At 36.1% G+C, this 15,267-nt stretch overlaps 1 protein-coding gene across 1 annotated transcript in view; it reads right to left on the reverse strand.

Moving 5' to 3' along the window:
* Window positions 1-3,229: 3,229 nt before the first annotated feature.
* Window positions 3,230-15,267, reverse strand: part of LOC119835181 (phagocyte signaling-impaired protein) — an 18,622-nt gene continuing 6,584 nt past the window's right edge. Inside the window, exons 8-12 of the mRNA XM_038359877.1 lie at window positions 12,385-12,572; window positions 6,735-6,865; window positions 6,030-6,200; window positions 5,461-5,675; window positions 3,230-3,866 (exon numbers count right to left, since the gene is read on the reverse strand). Coding sequence (XP_038215805.1) covers window positions 3,510-3,866; window positions 5,461-5,675; window positions 6,030-6,200; window positions 6,735-6,865; window positions 12,385-12,572 — 1,062 coding nt within the window. The 3' untranslated portion in view covers window positions 3,230-3,509. The remainder of the gene's footprint in view (window positions 3,867-5,460; window positions 5,676-6,029; window positions 6,201-6,734; window positions 6,866-12,384; window positions 12,573-15,267) is intronic.

The following is a 15,267-nucleotide window of genomic DNA, read 5'->3' on the forward strand; positions in this document are numbered from 1 at the left end:
TGCTACAGACAATCTGAAAAACTAGGCATAGCATGGCTTTATAATCGTAAAATACCGTCTGCTTTTCCTGTCGTAGACAATGGGATATCTTTCTTAATTTTCTCAATTCGGGTATATCAGAAGTTTATCAATTCGGCTACATTTTTTTTTTGTTTTGTTAGGTAGCTCAGAAATTTCGACTTGGCAAACCGATTGTGATGATTCTTATTTTATTTGAAAGTGAAAAATTTCTTTTAAATTTGTTTATGACAGTTTGAAGGCAACTTAGTTTTTTGTTCAAAGTAATTGTAAACTGAAAGTAATTCAATCGTCGTTGTTTCAAATTGATACTATGTATGTTCATGTGTAATGTAATCTAGGTACTACAATTTTCTATATTTTGAACTCGAACCGTCGTTTTTCAACAATTTACTTTCTAAATTACCAACGCTTTTAGATATTAAACGTAATTAACCATAATAAAATAAGAACATTTACCTGGATTACCGGCTCTTCGATACAATCCTTTAAAAATGGTAAAATGTAGTTTGTTTTAATTCCACCAACAACACGTCTATATTAATCTAAACGCTACTAACCTTCTTCTTCATAGTCTTCTATTGCAGTCCTTGGAAGGTCGAAATTGCAACTCAAATATCCAATCGATCATCTCTTCCAGATTTTGTTTAAGAGTCTATATTTAGAAGAGCTGAGCGACTGAATATGCAAGCGCTTAAAAGCCTGTTATAATTACAATTATATAATAAAATAAATTAACATATAGATAATATACAGACAATAGTACAAATTATTATGTTATCAGCATCAATTGGAAATATTTTGTGTTATTAACTTATTGAAAATGACTACTCGTTACTTTATCGTGTTTATGTTACCTACGCTCAAAAACCGAAAAAGCTCATTGACCGTAAAAATAACTCAAAGGCGTTGTGGCGACTGTAAAAGTGCCACAACATCAAATTCGTTTTACGGCTCTTTTATAAATCTATAGGCATCACATGTATTACTGTTTGTTTTTAATGTTTACCAAAAACAAATGCTATTAATATCAAATTCAACCTGACATTTATGTTCACTATACTGTTGAGAAAAGTTCGTAGGTGGGTAGTCAGTAATGGATTTAGGTTTGGGGACGCCCTAGGCCCGAGACGATATGGCGATAAATACATATAGTTAAATAGGTATTTCTAGTACTATTTTACATTTTACTCTTTATTGTAATTTCGTATTCGCTGAAGTGACATTTGTACCTAAGTTAAACAACTTATTATTCATTTAAAAAGTGTTATTAGATACTTAAAATTAGGGACAGGGCACGGATTTGAGGGATACGTACGTAAACGTAAAACTCTAGGTAAGAGATTCTGCGATGTCGCTTTTTTTTTGCGAAAAAAAAACTCATTATTAGGCCTCAGAGCATGTATATAAAATTGTCCTAGCAATAACGGATTGTCGAAAACAAAAAAATTGAAAGCTAATTTTTTCATTAAAAACAAACATGACTTTAAATAATGAACAGCACAAAGCAGATATACAGAAAAGAGCAGTGGGGGTCATGGACTATCATGTAAGTATAGTAAGCTTTTCGTTAATCGTATTCTTACTCAGTGCTCAATAACTAATTAGTAATGAAGACTACAACTTAATAAATAATCAACAGTAATTACTACATCCTATTCCAACTCATTCGATGGACACGTCAGCGGTATATCTGAAGGGTGTAATAAACGAATAGCTAGATGAAATATCAGCAGCTGCATTTAAACCACGGTTAGTAACCATTGCAGACATTTGACATTTAATCAATACTGTCTATAGTTTCTACATTTATACTGGTACCTAGTATTTTGCTTACTCTGTGGTACCTAGTATGCACAGATCATTATTGATGACATACTTTTTTTTTTTGCTAAGGCACAGATAATAAGATAGTGTGTAACGTAACGCCATCTTATGCGTTTGACGTTAACATCGCACAAGTTCTGAATTCTGAGGTACGAATTCTTTGTGCACAAAAAGTGTGGCATGAAAGCAATAGGTGGCGCTAAACTTAAAAAATAATTAACTTGCGGCTTGCCACTTCAATTCTAGAATTATATCAACGAATTCAGAAATATGTTTCAAATATTTGCACATTTTCTGTCAACTTCATCATCTCTTCTGACTGCCTAACATAAGATTTAATTTGATGCGATGAATGATGCACAAATAACAGAGGTTTCGAACTCAAACCTACTGTTAAAACATTAATTTTGAGTGTTCATTTTCCTCAATGATTGGCTTTCTTATATTACATTTTATAATTATAAATTACAGTTGGTAAATAGAATTTAATATACTCGGAACAAGCCACAGGTGCGTACTATCAACTGATAAATCGAGGATTTTTTTACGGGAGACAAAAATTTATGCAACGTGATATGTGTAGCAATGATTTTGCATTTTTGTAATTTTATAAAAAAATAAGCATAACCAGAATTTCGACTGATTTTGATTTAAAACATTCCAGTTATAAAATTAAAAACTATTCTGCTTGATAAAAACGCTATTATTCGAATTATGCATTGAAAAAGTCGTCAAAACATATCACCTACCTTTACATATATTAAAAAATATTTGATTACTGAAAATCTCAAGGTTTCGTACAAAAATTTGTCAGAAATTAAGCATAAATTAAAATAAGTCAATTTGTTTTCTTTTTTAAATATATCTTACTGTAACGTCACACCAAGCGCGCCAAAATTTCAGATTTTATATTCTGTTTTAGTTGGGTTTTTAAATCTTTTTATACGTCACTAAAATACACGTTAATTTCCTATTTTATTGAGACTGACTCATCCGTTGTCGTGATTTGAACGTCATCTTTTAAAAAACACAAAGCCAGGTGTTGTTTGGTATATAGTTCTTGAACTTATTATATATTACATTCATCTTAAAATATTACGCAAAATTTTGCAGACCTTCTCCACCTCAAATGTCATAAATAAGAATTAATTGCTACTCCTTGGTCACATCACTCGTGACCGGCTGGAGCAACATATGCGTCGGTAATTAAAAAAATACGGTTATTTACAGTTAGCGGGCAAGACAAAGACAAAAATAGACGTTTGTCGGGTCAGCTAGTATACCATTAAAGAACATATAAATCCCTTTATTGTAAATCAAATAATTTCTATCGTACTGTTATGTTATGTATAATTTTTGAATAAATCGAGGGAATAAAAATGCGTTTTGAGGTTCCAGTTTTATTAAATTGTATAAGTACACCTATGAATATCATACTCTATTTATAAATTTACATAAATAAGTTTCCATTAAAACGAAATGCAAACATCAATAATGACTCGTTGATAACACATTGTTAAAGCGTATGTACTTGTCTCGCTCGCACTCGCTACCACGGGTAGGGTTAGAGCGAGATGCAAAATAACCTTTATGACACTAGCCCAAACGGAGTATTGACGAGATATGTATTATGAAAATAACATTATGCACAACACGTAAGGCCACTATTGCAAACTCTTCAGGTATTTCGCTTTTTTCTTTAAAATATTTTTCACGTCCGCAAGCACGTCATCCATGCCGCTCTTTAACTTTTGCTCGACGGGGCTCTGATATTTGTTGGTTATGTTCAGTTTTGCGAATTCGTCCTCCAACGAGGTGTCGTATTCGAATTTGGGCCAATTTTCGAAGATGTCTTCTAGTTGGGCGATCGTTTGTTGTACTTGGTCGTTGAGTTGGTTCAGCATTTCGATGGTTTTGATCTGCTCTGGCGACTGGCTCGTTTTCTTCTTGCTTTTCTTCGCGTTCGCGGGCGCAACGAACTCGTTACACACGCCCAGTAAGAACGTGATGACGCCTATGAACTGTAACGATAATAGATTTGAATGAACAACTATATTCTATATTATGCTTTTCGCATTCCATTTTTAAACGGGGAACTTGCATGTTCATTATAAATCGATGAATTGAAAACATAAAAATATGCAAAAAAAAAAATTAAAGACAAATACAGTAAAAAAAAAATTCGCTACTATAATTTTTTTTTTAACAATATGATGTCTTAGATATATGTGTATTAAATAACAGATAGATCAATGTGTTATAGTTGAACCTACAACTTCGATTATGTGTAATCCTGAAAACTATAACTGTAAATAATTAGTACAAAATACATATCTAGAAATCTAGGCGAGAGTGTATATACATAACAGTACATATCATAGCATTGACGTATATTAAACACACTACAGTCTAGATTCACAGTCACACTCAAAAATTGTCCGAAGCAAAATACCGCCTACGCTTTTTACATTTTGAACATTATTGCCACGACATAAGGTGTTAATTTGAATAATTTTTTTGTACAACGCCGTTCGGTTTTTTTTTTCACCTCAATTTTTAATAGGCGATTGTGTGACTAGCAGTTTATAGTACGTCAAAGAATGATGGTAGTAAAATGTAGTGGAGTAAGTAAGTAAGTAGTACTGGCAGTAAGTAATATTAAGTTAATTACTTTAAAAATAAATAATATATTTGTTAAAATCAAGGTAAATAATGATTTCTGAGTTAGATCAATGTGGTAAATGTGACGTCAGAGCTGTTAATTCGAACGTATGAATAGTGTAATTCAATCAATAATATTCATATTTAAATCTTATGTAATACAAAATAAGAGACAAAATAAATAAATCGTTTCAAATGCCATAATGGCCATAAACGTTAGTTAACCTAGTCATAGAATTAAAAAAGAAAAAAACATCATAAATGCCACACAAGTTCCCCATCGTACACAACACCAACATCCAATACAACATCAATAAGCATCAGAAAGTTGCCGGCATTCGTCAATTCGAAAATAAGGAGTAGATAGGACAGAGATAATTCGCAACATATAATCGGACAATCGCTATATACTCAAACGAAAACTTCACGACATCCAGAGGTGATAGAAAATAGGAAAAAAAAGAAAAAAAAAATACAAAAAATATCTAAGGTTCAGGGGGGATACACATCAATAAGTGAAGTGGATTGGAACTTGCTTGCGCTTTCCTGCCTTCTACCCGTCAATAATGCCTTACTCCACACCTGGTCGATCAAATTGGCGATTCTCTCCATCTTCTCCTTCGTCACCGAGACGGCGCCGATGCCACGTAGCCAGCGCGCTCAAACATCCAATCGATCATCTCTTCCAGATAGCGATTGTACATATATAAAAGAGATGATGGACCGAAACGGTGGGCGCACGACGGCCGCCCGAACATAATCAGTGTGCGTGTCAGTCGCAGTGTCAAACGGAAAGGCGTGTGGTGTCAGGGCGTGTGAGTGGCATGTCGGTAACATCGCGAGCACACACATTATAAACACTAAAACTATACCGCTACGTACTTAAAACTAGACGTAATTAACAATATATTATAATGAATTCGCAGGGGCAATAGAGAAGGGCGCGTGTCTCACCTCCAAGTAGTTGGAATAGAATTCGAGCGCGTCCCGGTTGCGCCAGAGGTCGGGGCGCGCGTGCGCCGCGAGGTGGCCCCGCGACGCGGCGAGCGCGCGGCCGGCCCGCTCGGCGGCCGCGTGCGCGCGCGCGTGCCGCCCGCCGCACACCTCGCACACCACGCCCAGCGCGCTCGTGTACAGCTCCCGGTACGGCACCGGCGACGTTACCAACGCTGAGTGGTGGACAGCGCTTATTGGTTAATCGTATAGACGTCAGTTGTATAGTGGTAGTACTGGTCACTATCATAGATCGTAAACAACAGTTTGATTGGTTGGATTTACAAATTGTGTGTTTGTAACGCTGTGATGGATTGTAAATGATAAATCTCTGCTGTATATTATATTACATAATTATGGAACAAAGTTGAAGTTGACGTATTTATTTTATAGCAGCGCGCACAACCGGCTGTAGAATTTACAAATACCTTTTTTATTAAGTGTATTGTACCTTACATTGCAATATAATATTATATTTTACAATCAAATATAACTAACAGTACAATCAATAATAATCAAACGCAACGAACCTATAATTCGTGATGGTAAGGGTGCGCACACACTGAGCGGGTCGCGCGCGCCGTAAACGCCGCGACACGTGTCGAGCGCGTCGCCGAACGCCGCGATACAAACGCGCAATTCCTCGAATTGACTGCTCTTTTCATCGACGCTGCGGTTGTCGGCGCATTCTATACATAACGCTGTAACAATTAAGATAAAATTATTTATTAAATTTGATACTTTGCTTGTAACAAAATTGTATATGTTTCCGAGTATATTTTCAGTTTCCTCTACGTTTACGTTTCCTCTATGTTGCCACTTGCAATTATGGTTTAAATAGACACTTTATAAATTAAAAACTTTTCAACGGATTTTAAACGCGATTTATTATTTAGGAATAAATCGCGTTTAAAATCCGTTGAAAAGTTTTTAATTTCTAAATGTATAATACTCGCGTAAAACCAAACACAAGAAAATACTAGACACTTTATCTTAAGTGATCCCCTTTACAGAGATACTAGCTGCGCCCCGCGGTTTCACCCGCGTAAGTCCATATCCCGTGGGAATATCGGGATAAAAAGTTGCCTATATGTTATTCCAGTTGTCCAGCTGTCTACATAGCAAATTTCATTGCAATCGGTTCAATAGTTTTTGCGTGAAAGAGCAACAAACACACACACATCCTTACAAACTTTCGCATTTACAATATTAGTAGGATTGCACAAGGAACTCACCGATGGCGGACAGGAGGCCGTCCTTAAGCCGCAGATAGGCTACGTCTCGCTCGAACGAGCGCGCCTTCCGCTGCTCCCGCTCCGCCTCCGCGCCGCACCAGCTCACTATCGCGTTCAGGTCGCGGTTGTCGCTGATTAAATACAACACGTCTAGAATATTCGACTCAGAGACTAGTATAAGACTATAGACGGAAATGAAGAATTCGGGGTGGCATTGAGTCCCAGACCCTTGAGTCTGGGTAGTTGATGTTGATTGAGTCCAGATTGGTGCAGGTGTGAACGCGTGAGCGTAGATCCGAGAGGTCCTTGGTTCGATTCCCGGTGAGAACTAACAAAAAAAAAAATTCAGCAAGACACAGAAGGCTGATCAAATACTTGTCCGTAAAGTGATAAAAATACTTAATTCATTTGCCCATACGCCAAGAGGACAGGAGAGATCACAGGCATGGTGATTGGGCAAGGCATTTCTTAGCGTTATATTAAAATTTAGAATTTTCTTTTCGATTATATGAAAAAAAAACAGATAAGAAATTTCATAGTGCTACATTCGGGGGGAGTGCCTTGGGGAGAGATGAGCTATATACGTGTTAAACAAAATAACAGGAAATGATACACGAGACCTCTAAATATTTCTTTAAATGATTTAATACAATATGAGGGCAATTAATCATTCTCATTTTTGGTCAAATAAATCGTCAAGCAAAAGTAAACTTCAAACACAATACATATTTAAAAAATACAATCATTAAAATTGTAGTATTCACCAAAAATCTAATCTTCCCCTATCGCGTATTCTTATTTCTGAGCATGTACATGAAACGCAACAAAACCGGGCGAAACCGTTGATTCGTTAATTGTATAAATGCGTGCTTTATTCTAGCACCCCAGCTGTTATAATCCCCTTAAGGTTTCAACTTATAACATTACAAGTTCGCGATATTTGAAACCTCAATACAACTGACAGCAATGAAACAAGATGATGCTTACGCGTCAGTTATTATCGATTCGTTCTTTGAAAATGTGCAGTTGCACGATACAACATGGCGGATGCATCTGCAAAGAGAAAGCCCGCGAAATTTGAATAGCGAAACTATTTTTAAACATGTTTGTACTTTTGGGCATTCTTTTTATAAATACACATGTTTACATTGCAGTATATTATTGCATATATATTAAAACTTGCATTCGGTATGTTAAAACTTAAAACTGCTTGACATGAAAATACTTTGTTTGAAACAACCATAGAGTTATCTGCCTTTTCAGTTATATAGTAAATAACAAAGGTACGTACGATATTTTATTTAACTTAACTTGACTAAGATATTTTATTGCCAATGATGCGTAATTGTTGCGATATTATCTTGTGTGTACGATAAAGAAGATTCATTCATACATATTCCCTCACATTCATTGCCACATTCAATCGGAATTGTTTTGCGCATACCAAGCGCGTCTATTCAATTCAATTGACATCATATCCGTTAGCCACTGCGCGCCAAACGTCAGTCAGTGTAACCGTGAGGGGCGACCGCGCTCGTTGTATGTAAAATGTGTTTGAAATCCCACACTAAATAAAAAAATAAATTGTGATTTACACCGAAGGGAGTATTTACTTATTTTCGAGACATTTAATACAAATATTTTATATGAATAAATGCTATGTTTCACTAAAATCTAGCGTTTCAGAAGTGAGCATCTGCGTTCAAGTAAAAAGACGCTATCGATTGCGAAATGCAATATGGCGGACCCAACTGCGCAGTAAGGTTGCGCATTTGAAGGTATTCGTAAATAAGACGTTAAAAAGCACCACGCATGCGCATTAGCAATAATCGATTATGGATTATGCGCATGTCCAACAGGTCTGCTAACATGGCGGTTATACCCGCACTGTATAAGAAACCAGTTCGCTAAATACGATGAATTCAATTCATCAGTAATATTGGTACACTGTAGCCTACAACTACTGCGCCTGCGTGTTTCTGTACATCGATCCTCCATTGCACATGGGCAGAAACAGCTTGTAATATGGAAGACATAGGTGCTGCCATAGTTTCGCGGATAAAGACGAACTCTACTGTTTATTGTACATTTGAAGATTCAAAGTCGAGAGCACCAGCTTGACAAAGCTATAGCCTAGTAGCTTATAAAGAAAATGATTTCTAAAATCAACTACGTGGTAAAAGAAGTAATCTCTTAATTTTAATTTTATTTTAAAGAATAATACATTGAACTGGACATGAAAGGAAAGCCACACGTTTCGCGTCATTAATGTTAAATAAAAAAAAAAAATACTTACATTTTAATATCCAAAGGACACGAATTTCACATGATTGACACTTCCGATACAAGATCACGTAATGTCTACCTTTGAGTATATAAACTTCGCTAATGTATAATTGCAATACGATGCCATTATACAATCATTTGTAATAGAACCGTGCACCATGCAGTACATTTCAACTGACTAAACTTGAAACCAAAGCACGCCTGCGCATTTGCAACTATCGATTTAAAATGGCGGCGCAGTGGACATCTTGCGCTCATGCCATTTGAATGACTAACTGTTTTACAGGTAGATGATGCAATAGGCATTATAGCACGCTTGCGCACTTCCAATCATCGATTCGAAATCTTGCACATGTGCAGTTGCATCCATGAATTCAAAATGGCGGATGTACTTTCGTTTTGCGTGGGCATATTGAGAGAAATTCTTATTGGGAAATTGCAATAATTTTCCTTGTAATATCGCTATCATAACGAAGTTTTATACCGTGTCAATGATTTATGCTGAAACTAGATATTTCTCAGTCTACAAAATGTTTTTTAATAAGACAAAATTTCAGTGGAAAGGAAAGAAACTATTTTTAATTAACATAGAAAACGAAGAAGTTTCTAGAAAGAAATGAATAACCAATATTGTAATACAACATACAGCATTAAAATCGTTTGGACGATTTTACATTCCATTGAGTCTTACTAAGAACGCGTGTAAATTCACCAATAATGCGACTGTTAATGCCACGTCAGTCTTGTGGTGACCTCGCTGAGTGTAGCACCTTCTAAGCTTTATCCAAGACTTCATATTAAAATTTTTTGAGCGTCTAATGTTTTTGAAGTGTTAAATATAAAGATGTGCAAAACATACTTGAATAAATGATACGTAATCGCGATAATTCATAATATTAGTGGCACTGTTCTAAAAATCTAGTTTTAACGCGTAATATCTGACTCCTCTCATTAGGACTGTTATCGATCCCGAATTCTGGACATGTGCAGTTGGTTGCATTGCGGCTTTGGCAGACGGACATGCGCAGTGATCGACCCGGGAAAGCGATATATTTAAAATTTTATGATATCTTCTTCTTGAGTATTATCACATTTGAGACTGACAATACAGATTTTATGAAAAAATAGCTTAGACCAGAAAGCGTGTGATTGTGCTATTGAAACTGAATCGATAACCGAACTTTTCATATGTCCAGTTCCAAGTACAACGCAAATGATGTGGGCGGAGGTGCATGCGCAGTGACTTATTTCAGCCAACTGCGAAATTCAAGGAATCGCTTCCCAGACTAGGGAAACAAAGGAGAATGTTTAGAAGAAATTGATTAAAATTAACTTGACATAATCCCATATTAATGAGAATGACTATTATACCAGAAAAAATATTTCAATAAAAATAATTTACTCAACGGGATAAAGACCTCACTGATCGAAATTAAGCTACAATTACGACAGACAATAATTAATTTTATAAAAAAACCGACGTGCCTAGAGCCACGTCCTAAAATGGGATCAAATAAAAACAATTTTCTATCAAAAATAAAAAAGTGAAGTCCCGTGTCCCTTACTGGTATGGGGCAGATGATATACATCCGTTTCACTGATCCATTTTCTTTATGGACAAGTAGGTAATCAGACTTCTGTGTCCTGCCAGACCGAGACATTTTTTTTTTGTGCGTCCCCACCGGGAATCGAAACCAGAACCCCTCGGTTCTATGCTAACGCGTTAACCAATGTACCAAGGAGGCGGTCATGCGGCGCTTCAAAAATAAACTATACCAATACCATAAGAGTCGACGAAAGGAGGGTAGTTTTATAAAATCTTTAATAAGACCACAAATGCCTTTTGTAACCATATTCGGTTCTAAGTTTTCCATTGATTATTTAAAAAAAATGTAAGATGCAATCAACAATTCGAAGACTTTTTTTAGTAAAAAATTATTCCATATTTTATATACGATTGCCATTAATTAAACTAAGCCTACCTAGAGCAAGAATTTTTTTTTCACTTTAAACTCTGAATTTACTCACCAACATTATGTGGAGAACTCATTCCTCAATTATTTCACAAAAAAAAAAAAAACAACTACGAATTTAACCTAACGCACGGAAACCGCACTAAACGCGTAAATAAAGCAAGACACTGCCATTTCTAGTTGGTCCAATCCGGACGACCAACATGACATGTCCATCATTGTTAATTCACCGACGGAAACTGACGATAAATCACGTCGCAATAAAGTTACCGAGATTGCAATCAATGTAAGGGTCTGCACATGTGCAGTTGCAGGCCGGTACAAATAATATAGGCTGGTGTACATGCGCAAATGATTTATATGCGAAACTCCCGGATTCGAAGGACGAATTCGAAGATTCGAGAATGTAAATATTGCAATCGCATATCACGCCTGCGTCCAATTTATTATCGATCACCAATATGTGAAATGGGCGTATACCTAGACAGACTACTTCTGGCTAAGTAATTATCTTTATGAGTATAATTTTAATACAAACTAATATCACTTTTTTTACTTTCTTTGATTTGACTACTTAATTTTAAGACTTTGACTTAACTATACGAACTAAAATGACGCACGCACACATTTATATCATCAACGAATTATCGGTCTGTGGGTACACAGAGGACTCATACACATTATATGCCTACGAATAATGCTAAGAATTAGGAATAGGCTTTTTACCAAAAACTATGGATCCAAAAATATTCAACATTATGAAATTAATTTTCTGTAAAATTATTTGAAAAAAAAAATAGGGTTGTCCGTATATTTGCTTTCTTGTTAATGATTCAAATAATGTTTAGAGGCATAATTGGGACTCTTTTCTATCCTAACAATTCAACAATTCAGATCATTAAGTTTTGAACACATTATGAAATTAGAATACATAACGCATATTCATCATTTTGTCTCTTTTTATGTATCGTAATCTATCGTATACTTAAAGGCATTATAAATAAGCTCAAGTAGTCCCCTAATAGAACTTCAGCGCTATCCCATATACTCCGCTATAAAGTGCTTTTTTACATCATCATCATCATCATCATCATTATAATCATCATCAGCTCATATATGTTCCCACTGCTGGGACAGAGGCCTCCTATGAGGGTTCAGGCCATAATCCACCACGCTGGCCAAGTGCGAATTGGCAGATGTCACATGTCATCGAACTTTTTTACATACGCGAATTACATAGAACATTTAACATAGAAAATATTTCATTCAAACATTTCCAAATGAAGCGCTATACCTTTAAGCAGTCTACCCAATAGAGTCCGCGGGAGAATATATGTTGCATCTCGCCTTAAAGCGCTTTAACGCCGTCCCCACCAGCCAGGTATACTCACGTCGGCGCGTGCGGCAAGCGGTGCAACGGCTGCAGCGGCTGCGGGCCGGCGAGCAGCGCCAGCAGCGCGCGGTCGCGGCCGCACGCCGCGCACCACGCGCACGCCTCCACGCGCGCGCCCCACGCCCACACCTCCGCTACCTTCTCGAACGTTCCGAACTTGTACGCGTACGTCACTTGCTCCACGCTCTGTGTGGTTAGATTTCACTTTAAATTTAAAACCTTCATGGTTGGGATTTTATTGTAACTGAATAACCTTTGAAGTTGGTGTATCGGGTTCAAATATAAAATCCTACTAGTCCTACTTCCTATTAATATTACGCAAAAATTGCAATGAAATTTGGTACGTGGATAGCTAAACGACTGGAATAACATATAGGCAACTTTTATCCCGATATTCCTACGGGATACGGACTTACGCGGGTGAAACCGTGGGGCGCAGCTAATGCTTCATAAAACACGAGATACTTGAAGAAAAGCAGAGATAATTTATTATAAGAAGAGCCATAATCTCTATTAACATAATAAATACAATGAACCGATGTAGATGAACATAGATATACGAGTAGTTAAGACCCGAGAAAGGGCATAGGACAGGTTTTGTCGCTGATATCCCACGGGAACAGGAAATATACAGAAAAACCTTCGGACTGTTTATTTTATTTTCTCGTTTGGCTACGCGGGTGAAAAGTTAGTCACTCGTGAAAAGCACTTCACAATAAGTTATAAATGTGAAAGATTTTTTGTTTGGTTGGTTGTGCGTCAATCACGCTGAAACTACTTAATGGATTTGATGAAATTTGTTATACAGACAGGTTATGAGCTGACTTGGGTGATAGGATACTTTTTATCACGATTAAATGCTCCCATGGGATAAAACAGGTATCTTGATATATCGACGAAGTCAGAGTCTAGTATACAATATAATTATGCAATAAAAGCAGTAAAGTTTTCTCTATGCGCTATTTATAAATAATATGGTGTAAATTTTGCAAGTTCTCAGAGACGACTATTTTATTAATCTGCCTACTTTGGGAGCAGCGAAAGTATGTTAGTTCAGTTCGTAATTCACTTAGGTATAGCAGTAAATCACAGTAAACAAAGTGCAACATCGCTTCTTACTGTCGGTATGCGATAAACTCAAAAACTACTGAAGGGATTTCATCAATGGACAAACATCTCAACATCACTTTTGGTTTCACGGGTCAATAGAAAAGAAATCGTGACACTATTTCATTCTGAATTAAATTGTGAGTTTATAAATAACAAATTTTACATTTACACGTAGAGGTAATCTTTTCTACACAAACCACCTCTAAATTGTATGTTTATGCCATTAGAGCAATTACCAATGCTTAAAAAATTAAAAATTAAAAAAAAAGAAAGAGTTATTCGGAGCACAACACAAATATACACACATCGTATACTGGTATCGCAGAGTTCAAATGTCTAGACGGAATAAACGAGAAATCAATAGCATCTATCCCCAGACAACAATCCGACATAATATTTCATACCTATATATGTACATCCCATCCCCTCACTCGCAGTTTAAATTAAACATGATGCTTGATGGCACCGTACGGGAGTTCGGACCTACAATTTATACATACGTAGGCAAAATGTATAAGACACAGAAATGGACACATCTCAGTAATATTCAAAAATTAAGAGAAAACAGTAATTATTTGTAATATCCACCTGAAACGATTTCAACTTGTCAGAACTAAAAATTATCACATTTTCACACGAGAGGCATCAGATTTTAATTAAAATCACACACTAAATAACAGCAACAGAAACAAACCAGAAAATACAGTCGAAACGGGTACCACCACTTTTCTTTAAGTCGGTTGAAAACAGCAATGGAATAAATAGAGGATATCGAAAATTTTATCTGTACTGCGAAATAATTTATGAGTTGAGAGACTTCCGAATTGAGCACCACAATATCTATAAAATTATAGCTATTGTGCTGCTCTTTTCGACTTAACACATTCGACATAGATACGAGATCTATGCCTCCTGCACTGTCATAATGGGATAATAGTGTTGAAAATAAGTTTCTTAGCAAAGTCTATCAAACCCATTTTTAAAACTCTCGATTTCGTTAAACGATAAACAACAGGACATCAAATATGTTGACCAATATGTACAATAGTACAAAACACAATAACTACAATTTCTGTAACCTGTAAATCACGTAAAGAAATTTGGTGGTGATATATTACATATTCTATTAGCGAAAAGCATATCAACCATTCTTTTTTTGGATAGACAAAACATGATAGAGAATAAACATTGCCTATGCATTTAACATGCCTATAAGAAATATATATGGCTCTGGCTAAACTGGTCCTTGATAGTTTTAATAACAATTAGAAACGACAAAGATCAACGCATGCATCAAATCAACAAACCACACGGACTTATGTTTAACTACCGCCGCTAACCGCTAAACGTGTTGACACGGTTTGGCGAAATAGCGCGTATTCGAATCCCACCACGTAATGAAATTTCTCTTAATGTTTAAAATTTATCAATTTATAAAGCAACTAGCTGCGCTCCGCGGTTTCACCCGCGTAAGTCCGTGACCCGTAGGAATAACGGAATAAAAAGTTGCCTATATGTTATTCCAGTTCTCCAGCTGCCTACGTACCAAATTTAATTGCAATCGGTTCAGTAGTTTTTGCGTGAAAGAGCAACAAACACACACATAAACTTTCGTATTTATAATATAAGCAGGAAGGATAGGATAGGATAGGAAGGAGGATTTAATTCTAATTAACAAAAATTGCACTTCCTAAATAGCTTGCTTAAAATCTTACTTTAGCAGTCGTCTCTAAAAACAAGTGTTGTTAACACTTTCTAGGAAACATATTCT

Source organism: Zerene cesonia, chromosome 2 (assembly GCF_012273895.1).
Source record: "Zerene cesonia ecotype Mississippi chromosome 2, Zerene_cesonia_1.1, whole genome shotgun sequence".
In the NCBI taxonomy this organism is placed as follows: Eukaryota; Metazoa; Arthropoda; class Insecta; order Lepidoptera; family Pieridae; genus Zerene; species Zerene cesonia.